Genomic DNA, 27,454 nt, shown 5'->3' on the forward strand with positions numbered 1-27,454 from the left:
GCCATGTTTGGCCAGTAGACGCCTAGTCTCTTTAGCCATTGGTCTGTTTGTGTTTCTCCATTGTGAAATCCTGTATTTTGTATATGAGCGTGCTTGAAGTAGTAGGTGGATTCTTCGGGCTGTACACATAGTCTCAATATCCCATCCTTACCGTGTTTATCCAGTCGTCCTACTAAAAGAGGGTTGCAGTTTGCCCTCTTCCAGTGTGTTTCTTGATCGTGCTTCGGCGAGATCTTTCTTGAGAGAGAGAGAGAGAGAGAGAGAGAGAGAGAGAGAGAGAGAGAGAGGCTTATAAATGAGAGAAGATCATCATGTCCTGCGAGTTCAATCGCCACATGTAATCACCACCTACAGATTTTCTCAGAAATTCTTTATGCGTTAGATGACGGTTGTCGAGGGATAAAGGCAGCAGTCATGTCTTCAATTATCCATTTATTTCCTAGAATTTGCACTGTATTTTTGTAAATGTATGTGCTGGTACTTCAAAGATAAAAGAAACGTGATGCTTGAGCATTTCAAGTGTTGCCTTGGTGGCTCAGCTCGGTTTTTCATTTTTTTAATGTCCTGTTTTGGCATGCTGTTATGATAAAAGGCACACAACTTCATAACGAGATAAAGCTGGACAAGTTAGGGCCGTGGAAATCATTTCGTGCTTGGAGACAGAGGAAAGTTCTTTGCCTGCAGTTGCCCTTTGAGAATCAACCAGATTCCAATCTGCCCCCTGACATCACTAGTGGGGATCTCTCCCTTTCTTTGGATTCTATGAAAGTGGGATATGAGATAGGTGCAGATGGATTACAAAGAGTGTTGCGAATATGTGAGGATGCGCTCTCCTCTAAGCTGACAAAGTGGCCGTCTCATATCTCTTTTCCATCAGCACGACTGAACTTCAGGGTACCTGCTTTTGGGATCACATTAGTTGAAGATTTAAAACAGGTATGATTTTTATTTTTGTTCTTTTGTAGCAATCAACAGACAGTCATAGACTGCGTAGATGCCTGAAAGTCACTTTTGTAATTTTCAACAGAGAGACACAGGAGGTATCAGAGAAACTTCAGATGACGTGTATAGAGTTTCACCCATCATTTCTATGAGGATGAGCAATTTGTTTTGTGAAGTTCTGAATACTCAGAAGTACTTTCTTTTTCAGATGAAAGTTGAGGTATAAAGTGTTTTCATCTGGAAAGTTCACGTATCAGCTTTTGAGGAGCTAGTATATAGTTTGTAGTGAGCCTATTCATCTGTTGTTGAATTGAACGTTGCAGACTTTGAGTGTAGATGAGAGATGGGAAGGAGCACCCTTTTCTGCAATGATGCGAGTCCATAGTGAGGACAGGTTCAAGAAGGGTGAAACTGTTTTGCACATGGCTGCAATTATTTCCAATCAAGCTTCAAACCCTATCCATGTGAAATACTCATCAATTCTTCTTCAGGTACTTGCTTTGCTCTGTTCTGGGTTTTTCTTTCGTCCTTTTTTCCTTTCAATACTACAGAACCAGAACAACCTGTTCTGTGTTTTTCAACATAGATATTTTATAATGTTTCCTTCAAGCACTGTCCATTCTTCAATCTGTTGACCTTTGGTTAATCGATCTCTGCTTATGTCATGTAGTGCAGTACAGCTGGTTTGTACGCTGCTGTCAATAAATCCTTGTTAATGTGTTGCAGACAATTGATGTTAACTTGGATGAGGAGACACTGATGAAACTAGTTCCATTTTATCGGTACTCTCTTTCCGAATCAACATCAAGTCGCCAACTCTACTTTGAACGTTTTGAAATACACCCAATTAAGGTGCAAAGGATTCTTCACAGCCAGTGATTCTAACATCTTTGGAGAAAATCTCAGTGTTTTCTTTTGTGCAGATCGTAGCCAGCTTCATTCCTGGGAAACCTTTAGCAGATTACACATCCATGCAAGAAACCTTCAGAACATTATTGCATTCCTTTATAAAGGTAAATATGATGTCATCGATGTGCTAGGCAGGATACATTGTTTAGTCTTTATAGACAGCTTACTACAAAACAGAAGTAAGAATAGCAAGTTGCTCCTCACCATAGCTACCAGCTCCTCCCATGGTCCTCTGACCTTGTGAACCGTCGTCTGTTATCCCCCCTGCCCTCCCGTCCCCATTCTTTCCTTTCCTTTTGCCCCTATTCCTTTTCCTCTGTGTGTACCCATGCGCATGTGTCAGATTGAGAGGGCGGCGGTCAGTGTTTGTGTGTGTGTGCTGTTCCTCCGATCTCTGTGCGCCTTCTGCGCAGAACAACAAACATAGATGATCTTCTCCTAGATGGGCTCTTCAAAAGCCCCACTACCTACTTACCCTCTTGAGTTTCTTGCTCCTTCGGAGAGAAATGAGCCTCACAGTCCCAATCTTGTGGGAGACCTGGCCATATGGCAGAGCATGCACCCACAAGATAGTGTAGTATAGAGCAGACAGAGGAACAAGAGAGGTAGGAGGCTCTGAGGAAATCTTCTGGGGCAAGTACTTGTAGCAGAGTTATATCAATGGCATTAAATCCCGTAAGTGGAATCCTTGCGCCTATAAAGCATGCTAATTGGCGGTACTCTGACTGCCTCTGTCTTCTCCGTCTCCTTGTCTTTGCCTCTATTCTTCCGGATCTCTCTGTTTCATACTCAGGCCCACTCTGTTATCTCTATGGAGGCCTAATTAGTGAAGCATTTATAATGATTAGAGCAATGAGATAATCAAGATGAAATTATTGATAATGAAACTCACACAAGGAGTGTAAATGAGTAGGCTACTTAAGTAGAGGAGTAGCAACTCCCGCATAATGGACGCGCTGCCTCCTGCACATTCGCCCACTGCTGCCCCTGCACCTTCCGCCGCTGCCCCCAGCCCGCCCCCTACTGTTCTTTGCTTGTAGCAGGCTAGACTCTCTGGGCTGGGCAGTGACACGTGGCAAGGATACGGACGGTGGTCTAGTGGACATTGTGGCCAGGTCACCACCACTCAGTTTGGGGATAGACTTAGATGGCTGACATTTATGAGCCGTTGGTGGCTCTTTATGGTTGTACATATGAGTAGTAGCTGTTGGGTCATCGGATCATCTTCTTCATGTATGGTTCAACGTCGTCGTCTAGGTAGCGAGTATATACACACAGCACGTCTACTACACCATCCCTGCACATCTGAGCCTCGACACCCCCATTGCACTTGTGAGTTCTGGGTTGGAGCTGAGTGTGCTGCCACGCAAGAGTCTGTATCGGTTCTTTGAGATAGTCGAGTTCTATGTTCTGGTCTGCTGTTGTGTCTCTGTGTGATCAGTTGTTATCTTTTGTTCCTTTGTTTTCAGTTGTTTGATGAGATTGTCACGCACATAGCACTGAGGAGCACCCACTGTAAAGAGCACGACACACTATCCGTGCTACAGGTGCTCTCATTTTTGGCGATCACGGTGGGACCTCAACTGAAGTCTCACTCTCTGTTGAGGTACAAATCGAGGATCTAGCTAGTTTTTACCTAGCTTCGCCTACTTTGCCTTTCGTTGTGCAGCGTGCTGGTCTGGTCCTCTCTCGCCCCTGGTCCAACTGGTCTGGTCCTCTCTCGCCGCTGGTCCTGCTGGTCTGGTCCTCTCTCGCCGTGGTCCTAGTCTAGGCCTTCCTCATCCCTGGTCTAGTCCTTCCTCGTCCCTGGTCTAGTCCCTCCTCGTCCCTGGTCCAGCCAGGTAGTAGAGTGTAGACCTGTGTTTAGCCATTTAAGGGTCTTCTTGCCCAAAGTTTGGTTGGGTTTGTGGTCACTGCATGACACATACAAGGCGGTCATTTGAGCGTCAAAGCTCACTACTAAGTCCTCTGAAGTACTACAACAGAAGGTGTCAACCCTTGGTACCTGGTAGAAGTCCACCAATCATCACCCATACCTCCACATACAGCCTCATCCATTCCACCATCAAGTTCGACATCTTCCAGGTCAGCTTCCCCTGTGAAGCTCTCCCCCATTTTGTTACAGCAAGCTATTGAGCAACAGGCTCCTGAGCAAGAGGCCATGGATGTGTTGACCAGTGTGTTGGCCAAGGTAAACATTAAGTTTCCTACCTTCAAGGGACTCTCCTCAGAAGATGCAGACGACCATGCCAGGAGGTTTGTATCTCTCTGTAGAGGTCGTGGTCTTAATAGGGAAGATGCTTATTTGGTACTCTTTCCATCTACCTTAAATGGCTTAGCAGATAAATGGTACAGTCAATTTGCAGAGAATCATTTTGCAACTTGGGCAGCTTTAAGACAACTGTTATGTGCAGCATTCAGGCCAGGTGACTACCAGGTAGAACTCATGACTAAAACCAAGTCTCTGGTTGCCAAGCTTCCCCAGCAACCCGGTGAATATATGGTTAAGAAGTGGGTGGAGAAGGCTCTTTCCAAAACTTCTCAGCAAAAACTCCGAGAGAGTCTCCGACCCGATGCCACTCTGGAGGAGTTTGTCGCAGCTGCTAATAGGATAGAGGGGGTTAGGAAGCTGTTCACCAGCTCCCCTTACATAGCGACCTCCTCTGTGTTTTTGCAAAGTCCTTCTGATCCATTGACTTCTTTATGTAAGGAACTTGAAGCCCTAAAACTACAACGCGCTCTTCAAGAGAAGAAATCAATCTCTCTTAGACAGGAGAAACCCCCACATCTCGAAGCTTTGGATTAAATCAAGAGAGAGCTAGAAGAGCTTCGGTCTTAACAGGAGACTAAGGCTATGGTATGGTGCAACTCATGTCGCTCTTCAAGACACCCTCCACAGGACTGTCCCCTTTGGCCTTATTGCCACTTCTGCGAAAAGTCTAGGCCTGAAGAGGATTGCTACTATATCAAGGGATTGCGGCAAATACAACAAAGTCTAGGTCCTTCTCTCCAACAAGGGCTAGCACCTACATCCAACATGGTTTCACCCTATGGCCATCAGATCCCGATGCCACCTCTGCTGACAACACCTCCTATGCAAGGTATGCACAACAACTTTGCATCTCCCAGCTTTTATCATGCTAATGCTCCTTCAATTCCCCAAAGCTTCTACACGTCAGCATCTGTCCCCATGCAGCAAGGGCCGAGACCACCTCACCCCTCCAATAGGCCAATTTTGTGCTACAGGTGCGGAGAGTATGGACATTATCAGAGCAAATGTCCGTTGCCAGAAGGGTCCCCCCTTGCCGACACTGCCCTGAAGCTAAGGATCACTATAGTAAGGACTACCCAAAACAACGTTCATCCACATCTGCAAGCACAAGCCAGAACCAGCAGGAGTTTACATTCCCAAAGGTTAATCTCATCACAGTAAGCACTATTCCACAGGCTCCGCCTTCCACTCTTGTAGTTGCCTCTCGAGGTGAGTTGAAACAGGTGGAAGAGCCGGCTCGTGTGCTCACACACGCATAGAGATCTGCTCTTGGTCTCAGCCTCCCTGGGGGTCCAACTTTTTCGTCTCCACTCACCCAAATGAGTCAAACTCTCCTAGTAGCTGACAAACCAGCAGGTAGTGCCAAGAGCCAAGCTACCTCTCTTCTATCAGATATTGATGGTGCTTTCATGGAAGCAGTAGAGAACTTGCAGAAGCTTAAGATACCAGAGCAAGATCTGATCAAAAGAGAGAAGCCTACAACAGAGTCTATCTTGAAAAACAGCTTTCAGCAAGTGTCACTGTACGACATGCTTCGACTTGATGCAAATTTTCGAAGTGACACCCTTTCCATCATCCAGTCTTTGTATCCTGGTGCAGGGCCTAGTGGCGGGCACCTACCCGTGCAGCCCTTGGAGTCCTACATGATTTCTTATCCAGCTGCTCTCCTCATCGACTACAAAAGTCCTCGTCTCACTTCGTCTATTCTTGGGCATCAATTCTCAGGCGTCATAGTGGATGGTGGATCTGGGATCAATCTGATGCCAGAGTTTACTATGTTGGCTTTAGGTCTGCAGCCTACCCACCGTGCTCCATTCATTGTTATATTGGCGGACCAGAGGACACTCTATCCAGTGGGCATAGTAGATAAGGTGCCTCTGAAGGTACAAGACTTCACATTTAGCTTGGATTTTGTGGTGGTCAGTCTTCCTCAAGTGGAGGGAGGATTTCCTTTGCTTATTGGTAGACCATGGTTGCGGCATACTAAAGCACTTCAGGATTGGGGAAACGACGCCATGTGGATACATACTCCTGGCTCTCCCATGCAACCAATTCGACTCGAAGGAGGTATGGATCTAGTGGTTCATCACAGCTCATTGTCAGTACAGTCCAACCCCGACCCGAGCAGCCCATCCCACCTGACGGGTCGAACGAAGACCTGCTGCAGTGGTTGGAAGCTACCACATCGATGCCATGCTATGTGGTCGTAGGGTTGGCATGTCCTGGCCACTCAGAGTGTGTTACTCCCATTATTGGAAAGTTGCGTCTGCATATTCGGTCATATGTGGAGACAGAAGAATTTTATATCATGCCATTGGAAGGGTGCGATGCACTACTTGGAATTCCGTGGATGTTTAGAGTGCATGGCGTGCTGGATGTCTCCGGCAAGACGATCACCTTTCAGCATAGGGGTAAAACTCATGTTTTGGATGTAAAGCTCAAAGGGGAGTCTGTCCGTATTGTGTCTGCTTCTGCTATCACTTCTGTAATAAAGAATCATCTTTTTGTGTACTTGATTTTTGCACGTGATGTCTCAGATAATTATCAGTCAAATTTATCTGTGTTAGATAAAGAAAGGTCAGCATTTTTGCAAAAGTTTAGTGACTGTTTTTCTAATTCATTACCGTCGCAATTGCCGCCAGAGTGACCTGAGGACCATCGGATAGATTTGGTGCTAGGGTGTAGCCCACCAAATAAACCTCCCTACAGGGTTAGTGCAGCACAGCAGAAAGAGATTATGGGCCAGGTTGAGGAGTTATTAGAGAAGGGGCTGATTCAGCCTAGTTCTTCACCCCTTTGCTCCCTAGTGCTCCTAGTGCAGAAGAAGGATGGCTCATGGCGCATGTGTATTGAGTACCGTGTGTTGAATAAGAATACCATCAAGAATAGGTTTCCTATTCCTCAAATTGATGATATTCTCAATCATTTAGAGGGTGCTGCAATTTTCAACAGGATAGACCTTAAGAGTGGGTACCATCAGATTCATATAAGGCCAGAGGATGTGCACAAGACTGTGTTTAGAACGACGTTTGGTCTTTATGAGTTTCTAGTGATGCCGTTTGGTCTAACAAATGCTCTTGCCACGTTCAACAGAATGATGGACCCGATTTTCTGCTCGCATCAACAGTTTGTTGGGACGTTCTTCGATGACATGATAGTCTATTCGAAGAATGAAGAGGAGCATAGGCGTCACTTGACCATTGTGTTCGAAGAGCTGCGCAATCACAGGCTACTTGTCAATCGGAGCCTGTGGAACATGGATCAAGGAAGCCACAAATTTCAGTTGTGTCAATTCCTTATCATCATGAGTTAGATGACATGAAGGAACAGTATGCTACTGATGAAGATTTTGCAAGGATCTTTGAACAGTTGCAAGAGGGGCAACATCATGAGCTCTACCTCCTCAGAGATGGTTTTATGATGATGCATGGCAGACTTTGTGTCACTAGGCCATTGTGACATAAGGTCATGGAAGAGAGTTATGTCCCACCGTATGCAGGGCATCGTGGTATTGATGCCACAGTTAAAGCGGTAGAGACATTCTTCTATTGGCCTACCTTTAGGAGAGATGTGGATGCCTTTGTGCGAGCATGCATAAATTGCCAAAAGGTCAAGTTTGACAGGCAAAAGGCACCAAGGCTATTACAACCACTGCCGATTCTGAAGACACCATGGGAAAGCATTACTATGGACTTTATCTTTGATCTTCCAAGAACGCCAACAGGGAATGATGGTATAGACCATTATTTGCAGCTTCAGCAAGCAGGCCCATTTTATCCCTGTCAGGAAGAAGATAAATTATGATCAAATGACACGCTTGTTTATGTACAATGTGTTTAAGTACCATTGTATGCCACAATCGATTGTCAGTGGTTGTGATCCTCGTATGACCAGTTTGTTCTGGAGAGGATTGTTTAAGAACATGGACATTGCGCTCAAGCTCTCGTCTTCGTTTCATCCACAAATTGATGGACAGTCAGAAGAGACTAATTCTACTGTCCTAGATCTGTTGAAATGCTATGTGTCAAATAATTAGGGCAACTAGGAACAGTATTTGCCTGTGCTTGAGTATGTGTACAATAATACGGTGCATTCGTCAACTGGCAAAGCACCTTTTGAGATTGTTGAAGGCGGCAAAAAGGTTCCTCCCATTTTGCATACAAAGGACAAGATATTTGAGGCAGATCGATATGTCGAGAACATGGATGAAATGTATAAGGAAATTAAAGTTGCCTTGGAGAAGACTCAGGCAAAGCAGAAAAAGGTTGTTGATTGTCACCGTCGTCAATTGCTATTATCACCTAGTGATTGGGTTATGTTAAGGTTCGAAAAGGCAAGGTTAAAGAAGATGAAGGGCAAGGAACGGCTATTTCCTAAGCTATGTATGCGTTACTATGGGCCTTTTCAAGTGCTTGACAAGATCAACGATGTGGCTTACAGGCTGAAATTGCCTGATGCGTGGAAGATATGCTAGATGAGGATCAGCCAAAAGTTGAGGAACTTGATGAGATCCTGGTACCTGAGCAAGTTTTGGCACATAAGGACAGAAAAGTTAAAGGACAAGTTGCAAGACGCTATTTGGTGAAGTTCAAGAACTATCCGCCTATGGATGCAAAGTGGATGGAAGAGCATGAACTGTCAGAGTCACCAAATGTATTGCAGCTTTACCTTGAAGCCTTTGGGTTACAGCCTACGTATGCCCCAACCCAATGTGTGCAAAGGAGGGGTAATGATAGAGCTAGCACATCAAATGTACATATGAATACAGTGTAATAGATGGAAATGAAAAAAGTATGAAGGTCTCATTAAGTCATTTGTATCTATATGTACGACCTTTCTTGCAGATACATGCGATGAAAAAAGAGTGTTGATAGCACAAGTTCATCAGTGGCGTATATTTTTGGTATGCAATCGAGGACGTTTGCGATTTCAAGAGGGGGGTATGTCACGAGGACGTGGTAGCTGTTAACTATGTCACGAGGAGGTGGCAACTGCTAACCTTAGTTGTTGGTTTCTTTCCAATGATTTTTGTTTTAGTTTTGAGACCCTCTTTTTGAAGTAGCAAACGGTCAGACATTGTATGGCCAATGTGAATGGTAGTTTCACCCACAGACGGGGTGTGGTCGGCATTGGAATTCGTATAGTAAGAGGATGTCTAGGCTCAGAGCAAGATCATGTAGGTCCCCCTGTCACACTTAGCAAGTTGGTGGATACTAGGAAGTGAACTCAATAAAGGCATAAAGTCAAGGTGGGACTACCAACAGAAAGTATTCGATAGTTGGGTCACATTGCACTTTTGGATGCGGTCCCAATGAGGGTAGATGGTCAGATGGCCAGTGGGAGCCCAACAGAAGCATCTCCTAAAAATTAGGGAACTACTATTTTGGGCCGTGAAATGTGTTTGCGTCATTGCCTTCGGTATGACCACTTTACAACTCTGCCATGAAGTCAACTAGGCAACCAGTCGGGAGATTTTTAGGCGGCAACCCCGAAACGGGCAAAAGCTTGTAATTGTGCCAATTGGCTGATTTTTATGCACTTGCCCCATGCAGAAAAATGGGCGCTGAATTTCTAGCTGAGGGAGGCCTCATTTTGGTTTTTGGTCACAAGTTAAGAGCTATGGAGTGCTTTCTTTCCCTCTCATGTACAGTGTGGTGCTAGGAGTGATGCCTTGCACGCTACACACTGCTCTCTCTCTCCCCTTCGTGCAGTTATGTGATGCCCCACAATAGGGCTCTTCATTTGACTGATGTACAGCTGTGTGGTTTCATGCTTTTGTGCTGAGGCAAGAGCCTCCTTGAGCAAGAACAGGGGTAGCTAACTCCTACTCCAAAGCAGGCACCGGTAAGGATCATAACCTCACCGTAGAGATGCGTTTTCAGCGTTGTGTATGCGCTGTAAATTGACTGTTTTTCAGCCGGATGCCAGAACCATTGGGAATCGTGCCCCACTGGCAGAGGACAGTTAGGGGAATGCTTGGGGCTGAAAACAGGGCAAAAACCAGTAAATACAGCGTGCTGAATTTACTGTTTTTGGGCAGGAATCAGAGGGTTTATGCCAGTGGAAGAGAGTTCCATCAGGGAAATTGGTTCCATGCAAGTTTTGGGGCTGTTATGCAGCCAAAATTTGGCCAAAACAGGTGGTATCTAGCTCGATACAGATAAAGGATTCCCAGGACTCTTCTTTGTAATTTACCCTCCTAAAGAATAAAGAAATACCAAAAGGGGTGCCAATTTTGGGGCCTACATGTTGTCGGCGTCTGCTCGGAGCATTCTAGCTTCTGAGCCGTGTGTGTGCTTAAATGTTAATTCCCGTCACAGGTTTTCTTTGCACGTTCTCTCTGTGTGTGTCTAAAGTAAAGAATTTCGGGTGAAAGCCAAAGCCTACCGCCCCAGGGGCCGGTTTCACCAAGACCAATTGTAATTGCCTTTCCCGTGCAAGTGGCATTGTAGCCTGCTAAAACTTCGAAGGATTGGTTCATTGGCACTCCATATTCTAAATAGGATAAAACGTGTGGTGACAAGCGTCAATCCCAGTTAATGCTGCTGCATATTCTGAGAGGATAGTACGCGTGTTGACAATGGCAGTTATTGAACTATTTCAGTAAAATGCTTTTCTTCAATCTGTTGCAACATATGGGTCTTGTATACTACAGGATAATATGGTTTTTTTTTGTGTAAGTCCTTTCAAAGTACGAGGAGGTGGTGAAGGCCGTAGTATCTATGCATCGATTGCTTGTGGTGTTTGGTGTCACCGAGGTCCAATATTGAACTTACTGCTTTGGGAGATCTTGAAATATATGCTGTTGGGATATGAACTTGTAGCCATGTACCCACTTAAACCGCTCATAATCAGTGAGCTTAGATTGGTGGTTTTATCAAATTTATGTTCTATTTACAACTTGGGAAATCTATGCCTAAGCTTGTCAGATCGTCACATGGTTTACTACTGCTTGGTGTCAACAACCTAAAGTATTTGGCGTATTATGGTTTACAACAGTGTTCCTCATGGCATGGATTCACAATGGTGTTTTCACCAATTGGCAATTGAGTGTGCAAAACAGTACTCATGGTATTTATCTTTTCTTTTTGTCCTCCAGGTACCCCCCATACGTGGTGCCACAATAGAGCTGAATGGCGTTCTCCTTACACATGGTTTAATGACTTTTCGCCAATTGGCAATCAAGTGTGCACAACATTACTCATGGTATTTGACTCTACCAGTAGTTTTACTCTCTTTTTTAATTCTTGCTGGTAGGCATTGATGGCAAGTACAATCAGACATTGCAATGTATGCTTTCACATTGAAAAGATTTTTTCTGAAGCATCCTTATTAATGATTGTTTTAATCTTGAAGGTATGCAATGAGAGCAGTTTACGTTGTCAAGGGCAGCAAGCTTTTGCCACCAGCATTCACCTCCCTATTTGATGATTCAGCAGCATCATCTCTAGATGTATTTTTCGACCCATCAAACGGTTCAGTAGACTTGCAGGGCCTGACACTAGGTATGTCTTGTCTAAAAAACTGTGCACTGTGGTGCATCCTACAATTTAGGCATTGCTGCTTTTTTGTCTTGCATAGATGTCATATACAGTGGTGGTGGGAGCATAGTTATAAAATGAGTTTACAAAGCTTAGTTTTTAATGGATGTGTGCATGATTGTTCTTTTAAATGTTAGCATGGCATTTTCCTTACATAAGCTGCTTTGTGAACTTCTAATATAGGATGAAATGTTGATGTTTTAGGATCCAAGAATGATAATATGATGATATGTTTGTGTGTTTTTCTCAATTTTTGCTGATACATGAATCCCAGCAAACTTGAAGCAAGGTGATAGGTGCCCTTTGCAGATTATTGCCTGTGTTTCCGTGAAGAGGATTGTGTTCAAGCAAACACAATTTTAGGCGTTTTTCATGTGTAGTCATGGGCAGCTGTTGAGCATCACTGTCTTTAGTCAGCAAAGATCTTGGCCTACCCAAATAGATTACCACCTACCCAGAATGATTGGTGTCTTCCATATATCTCCCTCTCCCGTAGTGGGAGGGACAGGATAGTGAGTTAGGAGCTCAAGCAAAGACACACAGAGCGGACTTGGGCGGAATCAGCACGGCCATGGTCCACCAAGATGGCCTACTACAAAGAGCAGTTTCTCATGCTGACACATGACATTTCATTCAGCGCCCTTCATAGATGGATGAAGCTCTGGAGTCACAAAGTGATGATGTGGCTACCCAACCGGGCATAGGAAGAGAGAAAGAGTGTCCGACTGATGGTGTGGCACGGCCATACGAAGGTGCTGACATGGCCCGGAAATCGCGCCACTTTTTTTACCGAGATTTGCGGGCTGCGGTGGCAGCTTTTTGGCTTCAGTTATGAAAGCATTGATTTTTGGGTGCCATGTTTTTAGCAGATACTGCTTTTGGGTGGGATTCTTTGTAGCTTTTGCTTACGACCTCAATGCTTATAAAAGTGGACCTTTGGGGTCCTCTCTCGCAAATTAGTGCATGGTTGCACAGTTGCAGAGAGCGCAATTGTACTCTGTGACTCTTCAATATAAAAGAAGTACCAAAAGGGGCGCTTGACTTAGGAGCCATTGCACACCTGGGTAGAGAACTCCGCTCTACCTTGTCCCAACTCGAATCGTTTTGAAGTTCAAGTATTAACAGTTTTTCATGTTCGGACGTGTGTTTGCTCTTGATTCACCGCCTGGCCAGTGGCTTGCCAATTACAGTGGTATGAGAGCTTCAATTGATTCTTGTTTTATGAAGGATCCAATCCAACTTTTTGTACCTCACTTCATGGATTTTGACAAAGAATCCAACCGCGAACATGAGAGTGACTTGGAAAGAGACACAGAGTTTCTTACAAAGAATTTGATAAGTTGATCAAGGACCAACTAACGAAAGGCGGTCAGAGGAGGTTGAGTTGGAGGCTCAGCCTGAGGAATTTGCAGAAGATGATTGGACTCTTGCCGATCTCAAGTGGTAGATACAAGTTAAGTCCTATACACACCAACTTCTTAGCTTCACAAAGGATCCTCTTTATGCTAAGCATATACAAAACCAACCGCTGATTGAAGTTTTCAAAAGGTGGCAAAAGGTTGCCAATCCAAAACTAAAGTTGGCAATCAAGACTAAAGCAAAGCCAAAAGTTGTTAAGAATTCACACTACCGAGGAAATTTAGAGGGAGACAGAGCGTCAAGAGCAAACTTATGGAGAGTTTGGGATATTCGATGGCACGCAAGGGACGTAAGTCAAAGTCCAAGTCTTTTCCCGGCTACATGGGCAGAAAGTCTACCTTTTCTGACCTAGCAAAGAAGTGGTCAAGAAGAAAACGTCGTCGATGTGTTCTCTTCGAGGACCAAGACTCTAGTTCTAGTTCTATGACAAAGAAGAGAGGCGGCTGCGGAAACAAAAGCATCAAAGAACCAAGTTCCACAAAACAAGTCAACGTGTCACAAACTACTGATGTGTCAAAGCCTTGAAGAATGGAGCCAACTTGCAGATCCTGTCGAGGGGCCTAAACCCTAAGAAGAACAAGTAACAAAAGAAGAATTCCTACCAACTTATGGGGACCCCGCCCGATGGGGCCCCAGTGACAAAGGAATCAAAATAAAGCACGACCCACACACACACACATCAAGACTTGTGCAAAAAATGATTACGTTGCAACTGTACGGACGCTTCGGATTTTCCGCTGGCTGATGACGTGGCAGACTGTACAGATTTCCGCGTTTTGCGTTGACTGTTGACGTGGCAGTTGTACGGAACTCCGTGATTTATGCTGGCAGCTGCTTGGCACTGCTTTTGGACCAGAAGCTTTTGAGTTTGAAGGCTTTTCATGTAAACTGCTTTTGGGGCCTAGGGCCTTTAAATATGAGGCCATGGGCTCATTCTCTGGCATGCTTCCTAGAGAAGGAGCAAAGTTTGGAATACTGGCTTGTATTGTGTTGATGCAATATAAAGAAATACGGAGAGGGGCGCCAAGGTTTGGGGCCAATACTCTCTGGGGTGGAATTCCGCCACTCTGTGTCGCGTGTTGTCTCTCTCTTTCAGTTCAGTTGTTATTGAAGTGCTAAAAGTCTATTCAGTCTATTCTTTTCTATTGGCACATGGTGCCCATCTTGTGACAGTGATATCAGAGCATTAGGCGTGTGCTTTTCTGAAAGCATACCGGTCCTACAAAAGAGCATACAGAGCAAATTAGAGACTATTTGTAAATTGATATTGAAGAAGCTTCGTGCTCTGACCCCGGACTTACTAGCCACTCCACCCTTACTTCATGGCACATTGGGCGCGCTCTCGTCTTCACTGCTCATGTCTTACAAGGCATAAGCCATAAAGATCACTTGCAAGAGAAGGATCCAACATTTGTTTCGAGTCATTGTTTTTTCTCAAAAGCAGTGCCATGCAGATGTTGATATCTATAGCTACCAAGCCGCACACACCAAGGACTTGGCAAGCTTTCAAGAAAAATTTTGCCCGAAGTTTTTTTTTTTTTTCCAAGAAAAAGATCCTTCTATTAGTTAATGAAAACTGCCCATAGGGCTACATCCACCTCTGCAAGAGAGGGCTACAACAAGCATGATGGGGAGACTCTCCCAATGAAAAAACAGCATATATACAATGGGGCTAAATCAAGAAATGGGAGGAGGGAAGAGCCACACAGGTGGACAGTAGTGCCATATGAGCACCCCCTGGAGCATGGTGTAGAAAGGCCCAGGGCGCCAGAGTCGAAGGAAAGCCTCGCGGCGCTCCCGCATGCGGTCGGAGGTGCCCTGTAGTCCCTCAAGCTGTCCTCTGAGAGTATGGATCAGCTCTAGCCAAAAGTCACGAACAGTCTCTGCTGGTGGCACAAGGCGAGCCTCAAAGATGCGGAAACAACGGGCCCGCCAGATGAACCAAAGAGCTAGGCCGCTGATGAGCTCCCAGCACTCCTCTCTCTCACTGCACCACTCCTATGGAGTAAGGTGTGTAGCAGGCTGGAGTGCAAGTCGCCCCCCCTGTATCACTATCATCCTGCTGGTGGAAGATAGCTCAAACTGTAGTGCCGGGCCCGTGAGGGTGGACCAAGCCGCTGCCCCCCAAATGTACTGTCGAACCGCGGAGAGGGCAGGCATCAGCCGAAGAACTCGTAGCCACACCTGTTGGGCGGAAGGACAGTCCCAAAGACAGTGTCGCTGACTCTCCACCAACTGGTCACAGGCTGTACATACGGCCGAGAGACCACTATGCACAAGCCAGCTCCCTACTGCTGTGGCTCTATGTGCAACCAACCACTGGAACAAAGTGACGTGCCTCAGCCTCTACCAAAAAGCTGCCAAGAACTCAACTGTGAGACCCTCCTCCTGCCAATGACGTGCTGCAGCGGGGCGGGCCTCTCTCTGCGCTGCAAGTATATGACGTCCAAGCCGAACAGTGTACTGAAAGAAAGAGACTACTGGGCGGTCTGCAGAAGAGAAGGGGTCCCTCCATAGCCACTCACCAGGATCCCATTGTACTCGTGCCAGTGGACAACACTCCCAAGCCCATAGCCTCCAGTGTCCTGCCTCGAGAGCTGCTGGGTCAGGGTCTATGACGCAAGTCCTCCCACAGATGCCCACAACTCGGATCCTCTGGAAACAGCACTCTGCTACCTGCGGGGCCTCTATTGTAACTCGCTGTAATCGTCCCCCACCCTGAAGCTCAAAGAACAGGGCTGGGACAGTCTCTGAACAAGCCCTGACTGAGATGAGAACCTCCAGCCGTGTGAAGGCTCCCATCCATCGGGGTGCTACAGGCTCGAGAGGCGTGAGCCACTCAGCTGGAACTGACTCTGAGATGTCTTGACACATGCTCTGAACCCCTCTCATGCCCTGTAGCTGGACACCCTGCACCTCCTCTGATAAACCTGTGAACTCTAGCCAGTCACCTAGAGAGCGCACTGGACCTGCTGCCATGGGACCCCATGAAACATGAGGCCTACTCCCAACCAGGTGGCCTCTCTGAGTGCTAACCATGGGGTTCTAGACGAGGGGCTGTCGTAGGCGCTCTTCCGTGCATGTCGGTTGTCTCTGCTCTAGGCCACGCCGTAAGAGCTCCCAAGAGCGAAGCAAACTCACAGCGAATCGGCCCTGCAGTCTCCTGCTCAAACCAACTCGGCGCAACTCTGTAAAGATCCATCTGGTCGAAGGTTGCCAAGAGCCTCCTGACTGAGGCACCCTGGCACGAAGCCTCTGCAGCAAGAACTCTTTCCAGGGCTCCTCGCCTGGAAGAAGTCCTCTGACGACGAACTTCCCAAGAAGGACTCTGCTCTGCTGTGCTGGATCAATGATCCCAAGCCCTCCCTGAGAACAAGTGTGATGACCGACCAAGCCACCTTGGCTCGGGCAACCTGAGTGTCGCGACCTGACCAAAGGAAGTTCCTGATCAGCCTCTCTACCTGGCTGATACAAGAACTCGAGAAGATCCAGCAAGAAGTGATGTACCACATAGTTGCCAACAACACCTGGTTGGCAACTACTACTCTACCAGCCAGCGAAAGTCGTGCTGAGCTCCAGTGGAACAGCTTTCTCCTGATAGCCAGGAGAAGAGGAGCAATCTGCTGCTCGGGGGACAAATCCAAACCAACCTGACAACCCAAGTATCGAACTGCAGTCCCTAGGGGAATCCACCTGAAACCCTCTCCTGGCATCCACTCTAGCACAGGAGCACTGCCAATCGAGAAAGCCACTGTCTTTCTCCAGTTGATCAATGTGCCCGATGCACAGCAGAAACTCTCAAGAGCCTGCCCACACCTGTGTAAATTGGCCTCCTGGCCCTCTAAGTACAAGGCTGAGTCGTCGGCAAACTCAGCGTCCAGAAGCTCATCTCCCCGTATCGGGAGTGCTAAGCCCCTCAAACCAACCTGCTGTGACACCAAAAATCTGCTCATCGCCTCTGCATAGAACAGAAAGAGAAAGGGGGCAAGAGGACAACCCTGTCTGACCGATCGTGTGAGCATGAAGCGCTCACCTCTACCTCCTGCCAAAAGCACCTGACTGTGAGCCTGTCTGTACAAAGCCGACACCCCTCTGATCCAAGCATCTGAAAAGCCCATCCTGCGAAGCGTGCCCTCTAGAAAGTCCCAGTCAACTCTGTCGTATGCCTTCTCAAAATCGAGAAGAAGAATCACAAGGTCCTCCCCACGGAGACGTGCCAGGGCAAAAGCCTCCCAGAAAGTGAAGATGTTGTCAAGGATACTGCGTTCCTTAACAAAACCTGTCTGAGTCCCATGTATAAGGCTCTCCAAAAGTGGCTGAATCCTCAAACTCAGAGCCTTGGCAAGAATTTTGTAGGCTGAGTTGAGGATGGTGATGGGGCGCCACTGTCGAATCTCATCCAAGGAGCCACCCTCCTTTGGAATGAGGTAAATCAGGCCCTCACTCATGCTATCCGGCATCACTCCTGTGTGCAGAATGTACTGAAAGGCACTACAAAGATCTGGGCCAAGCAAGTCCCAGTACTCCAAGAAGAAGCTGGGAGTCAGCCCATGCTCACCTAGACAACTACCACGAGGAAGGGCCCTAAGAGCCGTGTGCAGCTCCTCAAGCTGAAGAGGTATCTCCAGCCTCTGGCGCATCTCCTCAGTCACAAGACAAGGCATCTGCGCCCAAACCTGCTCCCTGCATGCATCCTGTCTCTCTGACTGGGGCTCAGCCGTCAGTAGCTCACGGTAAAAGTCAGTAGCAACTACACGCATATCCTCAGGCTCACAAGCAACTGACCCATCGGGTCTCCTCAGCTGAGTGACCTTGGCATGCGAGTGGCGAGGTCCTACTGTCTCAAAAAAGGCACCTGTCACTCTGTCACCTACCTGAGTCCACTGAGATGCGTGTCGGTGAAAGGCAAACTCATGGCGCCTCTCCTCTGTGCAAGCAAGCTCCTGTCGAGCCTGCTGTAACTGCTCCTCCAACCATGGACTGTCTGGATGCTGCTCCTGCATCCTCTGTAGTGAAGCAATGCCTCGTCTGAGACGCTGCTCCTCCTCTCTCGCTGCGGCCCGTCAAGCCAAAGACTCCTGGAGAAAAAAGTGGCTAAGCTGAGCTAGGCCTAAGGCCACTCTGTCTGCCGGTAGAGCCTGGCTGTCCATGCCCTCTGTCCAAAGAGCCTCTACCCTCTCTCTGAGTGCTGTGTCCAACAAGACCCGCTCTGGGATGCGAAGCATCGTGCTCCACTCCTCAGCCTGTCTGCCACTGTGAGGATCACTGGTGCATGGTCCGAGAAGGATGTCCCTGCCAGGATGCCCACTGATCCCCCCAAGTCACTGAAGTGGTCACTAGTGTAGAAGCGATCTATCCGCGATAGATTCACTCCTCCTACTCTGCGGTCTGATCTAGAGAAGGCAAGACTCTCTGGAGGCCTCACAAAGCCAGAATGCTGCCATGTATCCGAGACCCTCAAGGTCATACACAACCTCTCCCAAGCTGCTAACTCGACTCCATGCACAGTAGCATGGCTGCCTCCGATCCTGTCAGAAGGGTCCTCCAACATGTTGAAGTCCCCTCCTACACACCAATGGTCAACCTGTGGCAAAGACTCAACAATCTGTGACCAAAACTCTGCACGAGCACTCGCCACATTGGGGCGCATAGATGTTCAGGAAGCCCACAAGACCACCCTAAACCTGCAAAGTAATCCACTGAGCCCTGCCTGGCACAATAATCCCTCTGCCCACAATGGCCTGCTGCAATGAGTCTGCAATAGTCATACATACCCCACCCTGGATGCCTCCAGGTCCAAAAGCAGCTCACCAAAAGGTATCATAACGTCCACGCAAAATCTGACCACAGCGCCGGATGCGGCTCTCAGACAAATGGTGCTCCTGAAGCATAAGGAGATCAATCTCTCCTCCCACAAGGCAACGTTGAAGCTCCTGCCGCAATCGGCCCCGCTGTCGCTGAAACTGGGGCCCACCTAATCCCTGCACGTTCCATGAGACGATCCTCATGGGGAGCGAGAGAGAATAGATGCTGCAGCAGCAGCAAGACGGGCTATCTTTGAGGCAGGCTTGGATGGGGAGTAATCCGCATCCGAGCGTCCTCTAGATAGGCGAGCCTGTAGTGAGTGCCTGGCCCAAGCCCAAGCAGAGCGAGCCGAGCGTAAAGCAACCTCCTCTGTCCAGGAGTCCTCATGTATGTATACATAGCAAGGCAAACACTGTGTATCGGCAAAAAAGTACACCACAATGTGCCTACATCCTGCTGAGTCTGGGGGTGTCACCGCAAACTTGGCCAGTGGCCACAGAGTCTGCAGCAAATCTGTAACTCCAAGTTCTCCCATGTGGTGAGAGAACTCGAGAACCTGTGTAAGCAACCGTCGAGGGACCACTCTGTCTCGGTCTACCGCAGAGAGGAAAGGAGAAACCAACTGCTGAGTCCAAGGCCTCTGTCCCCCTAGCGGCGAGGAACAGAGCGTGGACCCTGAAGCAGGCTGCCTCGTGGTCTGCTGCGGAATCGCCGAGAAAGCGAGTGAATCCGTTATCGAAGAAGTCCCAGCGGCGTCGGAGGTCAATGCTCGTCAGACCACGAGGGATAGCTGCAAGGGAAGATGTCTAAATCTGCAAAGGGGGCCGCAAGAAGGGCTGACCCTCTCTCGCTAGGCGACTCGTGGCAAAAGCGCTGCCAAGAGATCTCCTAGCCGCCAGCGAGGGACCAGTCTCCTGAGTCGACTGTGGTACTGAAGCAGGAGGAGGGGGAGAAGGAACAAGGGGGGGCGGAGGAGAAGAGAAGTGGGGCGGGGCGGGACGACAGAGACAGGGGGGCGAGGTGGGGAGTGGGCGGGAGCAAAGGGCCGGGGAGGGGATGAGGAGAAAGAGGGGAAATCTGAAGGTGGAGGGGCTCGCGAGGGTGAAACGGAAGAGAAGGCTGGCGTAGGAGGCTCCTCCTGCTCAAGAGGACCAAAGCGGTTCCCCGTGGGAACCCACTGCTGCTGAGTAGGCACCTGAGGGCCACTCTGAGTGCCAGGCTGTCGTTGTGGCCCCTGGCGTCGACGACCACGGGCCTGCTACCACCCCTCCTCCGCTGGAGCCCCAGGCTCGGAGGGTGGCTCAGAATCTGTGCGCTGTCGCTGGTTGAGGCTGCGGCCCAGCCTTGGCAGGTTGGGGCTGAGGCTGAGGTGGAGGTCGTGGTCTCCTCCGTGGACAGGCCTTCGCTAGGTGGCCCATCTGTCTGCAAATGAAGCACTGGTTCGGGAGACCCGAGTACTCCACACTCTGCCTAAACCAACCCCCACTCACCCGAGGCAAAAGGATGACCTTCGAGAGCGTGTGGGTATCTCTGACCAAAACTCGAACTGAAGGGATGCCGACCGCCTTGGCAGCTACTGATGCTGCCGTACGAGGTGTCTCCAGAACAGTCCCGATGGCGGAGCCAATCCTGGAGAGCAGTGGAAGGTACTCCCTCCGTAAACCCGGAAAGCAGACTGAGATGGGGATGTCTGCCTCCTCTACGAGCACATCCGAAGTCGGGTCAAAACCGTGTCGCCACTGTCGAAAGTGGGCGCGTGATGCTCGGATAGCCAGTGGACTCATAGCTATGACCTTGGAGGCCATCTCGGAAGCCTCGAAGTCGATCTGGTAGTACCCCCGCCCGAGGATATGGACATCCAAAATCTTGCCCACCTCTGCGAGAAGGCGGGCCTGGAGAAGGTCACGCAGCTCTCCTCTGTTGGGTCGGGTGCCGAGAATCTTGCAGATGACCGAGGTCGCCTGCAGACGCTCTACCTCATCGGCTAGGCTCGCTTGCTCTGTCGGGGAAAGAGCAAGTCGAATGGTGGGCTCAGCGGTGTCAGGCGAGGGGGCTTCGGAGGAGTCCCTCTGAGGTGGAGCATGAGCCTCCATTAGTGTCTGCTGCTCTGAAGGAGAAGGGCGGACGAGAAGGCCAACGCTTGAGAGCTCGGCAAGGAGAAACCAACTGAGAATCCACTGCCAGGCAATTCAAACGAGGCCTTCGGAGGAGAGGGGGGGGGGGGGGGGGGGGGGGGGGGGGGATAAGGTGCTGGAGCGGCGAGGCAGCGGGCAGCGAACAAAAAGGGGGGGCAGCGGGCGGGGCTGCACTCTGGCTGGGCTGCGCGCAGGCTGGGTGTAAGCTCAGCAGCGCGCGTGGACAGACAGTGCGCAGGCAACAGGGGCAGCGCGCAACAGGGCGAGGGCGAAGGGGGGGGCTATGGCGCGGGGGAGCAGGAGCAGGCAGGGGGGGGAGGGGAACGCGCAGGAGCAGCAGCGAGCCTCAACATTCGGCACCTACTTCACACATCTTTTGCCCGAAGTTATAAGGTTTCTGACATCTTCTTTTGAATGCAACTTCTAGCAGAGTGGGGTATCCTGAAATGCTTGCCATGGAAACCCTAGCAGATTATAACTTGAAATTTCTCGACATCTCTCAATAGATGTCTCTTCACGAGCAGATGACCTTGGAGGTCCGGTGCTATCTTGGGACTACCATCGTCGCCAAAGAAACATTGTCTATCCAAGAGCTGATGGACCATACTGTGCTCGGCTACAACCTTATGGAATGAACCTAATCCTAATTTTTGGTGCAGGTTTCAAGATGGAAAGTCGATCGACTTTTCGAGCTCGATTGATGTTGAGATTGATTTTTAAGTTTGAAATCTGTTTGGAAACTTGTTTGGTGATCTGTTTGGAATTTGTCTGAAATGGATGTTATTTGTTTTGAACCTGTCTTGGTGCCGATTTGAAATGTTTGACTTTGGTTTTAATACCGGTTTCAATGATTGGTGATTCTTACTCCCGGTTGGAGTAGTGAGAAATAATGTTTGATTATCTTTGTTCATACTCATGGCCCTGATCCTTGTGGTTATTTGCGAGGGGAGTATTGAATGATTGGAAAGTGTTGTTTTTACTTATGGCCCGAACCTACGGGGGGAGTATTAAGAAGTCTGAGCAGTGGTTACTCTCAGCACCTCCAAACGACGCAGGTTGTGGTCTGGGGGCGTTTGATTGTAAAAGGCCTATATATCTCATGGCGCGGACCTTTTTAGGTTATTTGCGGGAGGAGTGATGAGGGAGTTGTTGAACAGCTCATGGCCCGGACTTGGATGGTTATTTGTGGGGGGAGTGTTCATCGGAGGCTTTATGTTTCTATGTCTTGTAACATGCATATGTGAGCATTTGTGTTGCATTGTGATGTGCCAACCACTGAATATTCCTAATTGGATGAGATTGCCTGGGTATGTAATTTTAGTGCATCAAGACACCCGTGGAAGATCGGTGCGGTTTGGGTGTGATGGCTAATTTTACTACACGGGAATATCAAGAGTTCCGATTTGGACGAAAGGAGAAGCCAACTCCTTAACAAAAAAAAGAGAAAATTGATTGTCCTTCGGAATGACCCTCGGTAATTTTTTAGCTAACTTGAGTGTTAGGTGCAGCAGAATGAATGTTGTATTTTCTCAAGATTAGTGATCTTTATTGCTCAAGGTTCCCTTTAGTTCTTAGGGAAGGAGAGAGCCTTCCGTCTTTATGGAGAGTGCTATGATCATGAACAAAGTGAGTGGATATTGTGCGTGCAAGTGAATGAGAGTGAGAGGAGGAGAGAGAAAAGATACGACATCGAGAGGTTGTAAACCCTCCTCCGAAGGCCCCATTCTCGTCGGCGAGAGTGGTCTACTTTGATTGCACAAAGGTGTACAATGCGTATGCAATGGACTGATGCAACTTGGACTATGCCGATGACGACGACGGTGGTGACGACAACGACTTGATGGCTGAAATCTGAGATCTTCTAATCGCTGAATTTCAGGACTGTTTTGGTGGCTGAAAATGACTGTTTTGGTTGCGTTTTTATGGCTGAAAATGGGGGAACATCTGCAACCAACTTGGGGGCTGATCTGCTACTGTTCTAAGGAGGAAAACTACTAGAATCCAACTGCTGAATTCTGTGTTTTTGCTACTGCTGAGCTGGCGTTTTTGACAAGGCTGAAAAAACGCTGAATCTGCAAGTAATGCTGGCGTTTTTATCAAGGCTGAAAAACGCTGGCTGGGATGTATCTGTTGAGGTTGGAAAACGCCAGGCAAGAGTACTTGTAGGCGATGCTGGCTGTAAGAGGGAAACACCAAGGAGATGGAGTCGATGGCGATGCTGATGCTTGGAAAACGCTAGGGGGTGCTGAGGGGGGGGGTACTGCTGAGAAGTTGCCTGTTGAGCGGAAAGCTCCTGCTGCCTCTTCTTCCAGAAAGTGCTAACTTGGGTTTGCTTATATATTAGCTAAGCAAAATTGCCCTACCTACTTTTGTTGGAAAGTCACTTAAAAATAATAAGTGAAAATACCAATAAATAGGAAAATAGGCTAAATGCACTGGAATATTCCCCTAACTGATGCTAATGGATTCTGATGGGAATTCCGATGATCATGCTGTGTGCAACCGGAGGATATGCATCTATGCTAAGTGACTGGGCATGCACGGTCTACGAATAGACTCACAAAAGTGCTAGATCACCGCTAATCTAAACTGACTGGACTGACTGAACTGACTGAACCTTGTTGTGGTGTAGCTTGTCCACGGACACATAGGGTTGGGATGTGTCACGTGACATTGAGTTGTTTTGCGGATATGTTGTAATTGTGGACGATTACTTTCTCTCAAGAAGGGGGGATGCCACAAACTACTGACATGTCAAAGCTCTGAAGAATGGAGCCAACTTGCAAATCCTGGCCAAGGGGCCTAAACCCCAAGAAGAACAAGTAACAGAAGAAGAAGTCCTACCAACTTATGGGGACCCCAGTGACATAAAGGAATTAAAATAAAGCAGGACCCACACACACCCACATCAAGACTTGCACAAAAAATGATTACGTCGCAGTTGTACGGACGCTCCGGAATTTTCGATGGTTGATGACGTGGCTGACTGTACGGATTTCCGCGTTTTGCGATGACTGTTGACGTGGCAGTTGTACGGAATTCCGTAATTTACGCTGGCAGCTTTTTGGCATTGCTTTTGGACCAGAAGCTTTTGAGTTTGAAGGCTTTTCATGTAAACTGCTCTTGGGGCCTAGAGCCTTTAAATATGAGGCCATGGGCTCATTCTCTAGCATGCTTCCTGAAGAAGGAGCAGAGTCTGGGGTACCGGCTTGTACTATGTTGATGCAATATAAAGAAATACCGAAAGGCGCGCCAAGGTTTGGGGCCAATACTCTCTGGGGTGGAATTCCGCCACTCCATGTCGCGTGGTCTCTCTCTCTTTCAGTTCAGTTGTTATTGAAGTGCTAAAAGTCTATTCAGCCTGTTCTTTTCTATTGGCACGTGGTGCCCATCTTGTGACACAGCGCTATGACAGTTCAGAATGGATTCTTAATTGATTATAGCCACTGAACCCATCCATGAATTGTATAGCACATGCCTAGCGACATCTTCTAGGAATCTTTCGACAAAAGGGGTCAAGAAGCCATCTAGGATTGTTACCTTGTTGAGAGCGCAATCATCGACATAGACAGACATAGACACAGATTTTGTTGGATTGCTTCTTCGAAGCTATCACCATGGGGGACCACCACTCAAAGTGCTCCACCGGCACAATGATTGATCTTGTAGGCTCGACCTCTAACTAGTTTAGCACCATTGACCTGAGGTATACTTCGGATTGAGCTGGTAGGTCCAACCTCTAACTGGTTTAACCCCATTGACGAGGTATAGTTTGGACTCCTAGCTCCAGGGGTATCCCTTCCAAATCTTGGTAAGTCCATGCAAAAACATCCTTGAAAGAGTGCATAAAGGAAATTACCTGATCTAGCATCACAGGGTAGTTCCACAACCATGTTGCCAAAAGAATGGACTTGGGATTGTCAGAGTCGTCCAGGTTGACTTCCTTCATTGGGTCATGAGAAGGCATTGTTGAGGTTGTCTCTATGGATAAAGAGGAAGCCTCTTCTTGGAGCATAGATACATCATGAGCTCTGATGTGATCAATATTGAAGTTGGCCTTGTAGGTGTCATGCAGGAACAATAGATCCTCCCAACCTATGGGCAAGAAGCCCCTTGAACTTGCTGGACAGACTAGACCTTGTAGACTAGACCAAGCTAGACGAGACTAGACCAAGCTGGACGAGGGCGAGAGTGGACTAAACGAGGACTAGACCAAGCTGGACGAGGGCGAGATTGGACTAGACCGGACGAGACTAGACCAAAGACTCGACCAGGGCGAAAGACTAAACCAACTAGCTCCTCGACTGTGTAACTTAGCAACGGAGGGAGACTTCAGTTAAGGTCCCACCAGGCGTGCCAAAAAAGAGAGTATCTGTAGCAAGAAATCTTGTCGTGCTCTCTATTGTGGGTACTCCTCAGTGCAATATGCAAGAAATCTCACTCTAGACATAGGAAAAACTCTAGAGCAATATGAAACGAAGCAAGACTATACTCAGAATGACACAACAACAGACTCCAAACCCAATTGGAAGCTAGACTATACACAAAGAACCAATACAAACTCTGGTTAGCAACACATTCAGCTCCAAGCCCAGGACTCACAGGTACAATGGGGGTGTTAAGGCTCCAACTCTGCAAGAAGAGTGCGGGTATGCAAGTGCTAGACCAAAAACACACAGCTCTAGACTCAAATGACTCATAGATCTCCCAATACCAACCAACTGAGCATATATACAAAACAGAAAGGCAACCAATTGCTAACACAAATATTTTCTGACGATCTACACCTATCTCCAAACCGTGAAGTGGCCATGGTGTCCTCTCGACCACCACTCCCTCTGTCTGCCAGGTGTCATGGACTACTAGTATCGCTGCCCAGCCGAGACTCCACTAAGTGTGAACCCGAGGCCAACTGTAATTGCTGTCCAAAGCCAATTGTAATGGCTATCCATGTCCTATGGCAGGGCTTAAGATTCCTATTTTTCTTTGAGCTCCTTAGTCTCCTTCTTGAGTTTCTCTAGTGCTCCACGTTATTAGACTTGTCTTGTTTGAGAGAAATAGACCTTGCCTCTTGTAGAGCACGCTGCAACTTGAGTGCGTCGAGCTCCCTGCATAAAGAAACCGGAGGGCGATTTGTACTTTCCAAAAGAACAAAGGCAGGCCGGATTCTAGAAAGATTTTTAACAATCTTCTTGATTCTTCAATTCTAGAGAGAGAGAGAGAGAGAGAGAACCTGGGCCGAACTTGACGAGGCGGATGGAGCCGGGGCCGACTACAAATTCCTCCAGTGTAGCATCTAGTTTAAGAGATTCCTGAAGCCGGTATTGGGATGCCTTAGGGCGTGCCTTTCAACCTACTTCCTTACCATGAAGTCCTGTGGCAGATGGGGAGCTTTGCCACTAGGGCCTTCGTCCTTGTCATTTGGTCCTTGTCATGGGCTCTGCAAATGTTTCATCTGCTTGTAGCGCAAGGTTCCCTCGCACGTCTAGAATCTTCTCTTGGTAGTCACCTAATTGGAAAGCATCAAAGAAACTTTGCCTAATCCACAAAAATGGTTCTCTACAAAATGACCATACCACTTGCCAGCTAGGCTATCCAAGGTTGGAGTATACCGGATGGTTTAGCTCAACTATATTTAAATTGCTAAGAACTAAGGAGCAGCAGCAGTTTTGGCAGATTGGTCGTGGTCTAGTTTTTTGGATTACTTTTAGAGGCAGATCCTTTAGTTCCAATCGCATATTTGGTTCATCTGTTTGACCTCCAATGTCGTCTCAGTCTGTGTTTATTTCTACCAATATGTTGTGAAATGGCAGGCATGTTCAACTTTCTGACTGACGGCTTGAAGAACAGAGGTTTCTCTGGTACAAGTCGGTACATTGGAAACCTTGAGCACACGGTATATAACTCTTGGGTTTTTTATTTTAAGGTTCAGCTCATTTGTGCAAAACTCTGATGCTGTAGTTTATTTTTGGGGACACTGGCTTCATTGAACAGATGAAGACAGCAGGATCAAACATTCTTTTTGCAATCCTCACCGAAATTTCTGACAATGTTCTAAAAGGTGCAGAAACAGGCGGCATTGATGGCATGGTAAGATTAGCTAAGCAGAGTGAAATTTCGTTTCTTCTCAAGAACAATGATGGTGTGGATGAAAAGTCAATTTGAAACAATCTTTCATCATGTTTTGGCCTAATGTTTGCCAAATTTGAACCTTTTGTTTCTTCTCCTCATATATAGAAAGAGAATTTTTTCTCAATAGTGAAAATCAATTAAGGAAATCTGGTTGCTAAAGACTCCAATAGGACAAATAGGCCATAATCAGAGGAGAAGTTGTGAGCAAGGTTTATCTGCTATAAACGCTGGGTAGAAATATAGCAAGTTTCTTTAATCTATGGCGGTGCCTTCAAATTTAGATTGGGTGGTATCTGTTA

General features: G+C 47.7%; 1 protein-coding gene across 4 annotated transcripts in view; it reads left to right on the plus strand.

Annotated features, from left to right (window-relative positions):
* The window catches only part of LOC147432665 (vacuolar protein sorting-associated protein, putative (DUF1162)), a 303,484-nt gene that overhangs the window by 226,095 nt on the left and 49,935 nt on the right, over positions 1–27,454 (plus strand). For 3 of the 4 annotated variants that reach the window (XR_015185565.1, XM_086492512.1, XM_086492511.1), the window contains 9 exons: positions 593–936; positions 1,028–1,162; positions 1,266–1,433; positions 1,669–1,794; positions 1,866–1,955; positions 11,223–11,329; positions 11,480–11,628; positions 26,837–26,919; positions 27,018–27,113. Coding sequence is in view for 2 of the 4 variants with exons in the window: in XM_086492512.1 (XP_086348638.1) it covers positions 593–936; positions 1,028–1,162; positions 1,266–1,433; positions 1,669–1,794; positions 1,866–1,955; positions 11,223–11,329; positions 11,480–11,628; positions 26,837–26,919; positions 27,018–27,113 (1,298 nt within the window). In the remaining 2 variants the exon portion in view is untranslated. Of the gene's footprint in view, positions 1–592; positions 937–1,027; positions 1,163–1,265; positions 1,434–1,668; positions 1,795–1,865; positions 1,956–11,222; positions 11,330–11,479; positions 11,629–26,836; positions 26,920–27,017; positions 27,114–27,454 lie in introns of those variants that run through there. The other variant, XR_015185566.1, reaches the window with a different exon arrangement.

Source organism: Adiantum capillus-veneris, chromosome 20 (genome assembly GCF_014529385.1).
Source record: "Adiantum capillus-veneris isolate H3 chromosome 20, ASM1452938v2, whole genome shotgun sequence".
Classification (NCBI taxonomy): Eukaryota; Viridiplantae; Streptophyta; class Polypodiopsida; order Polypodiales; family Pteridaceae; genus Adiantum; species Adiantum capillus-veneris.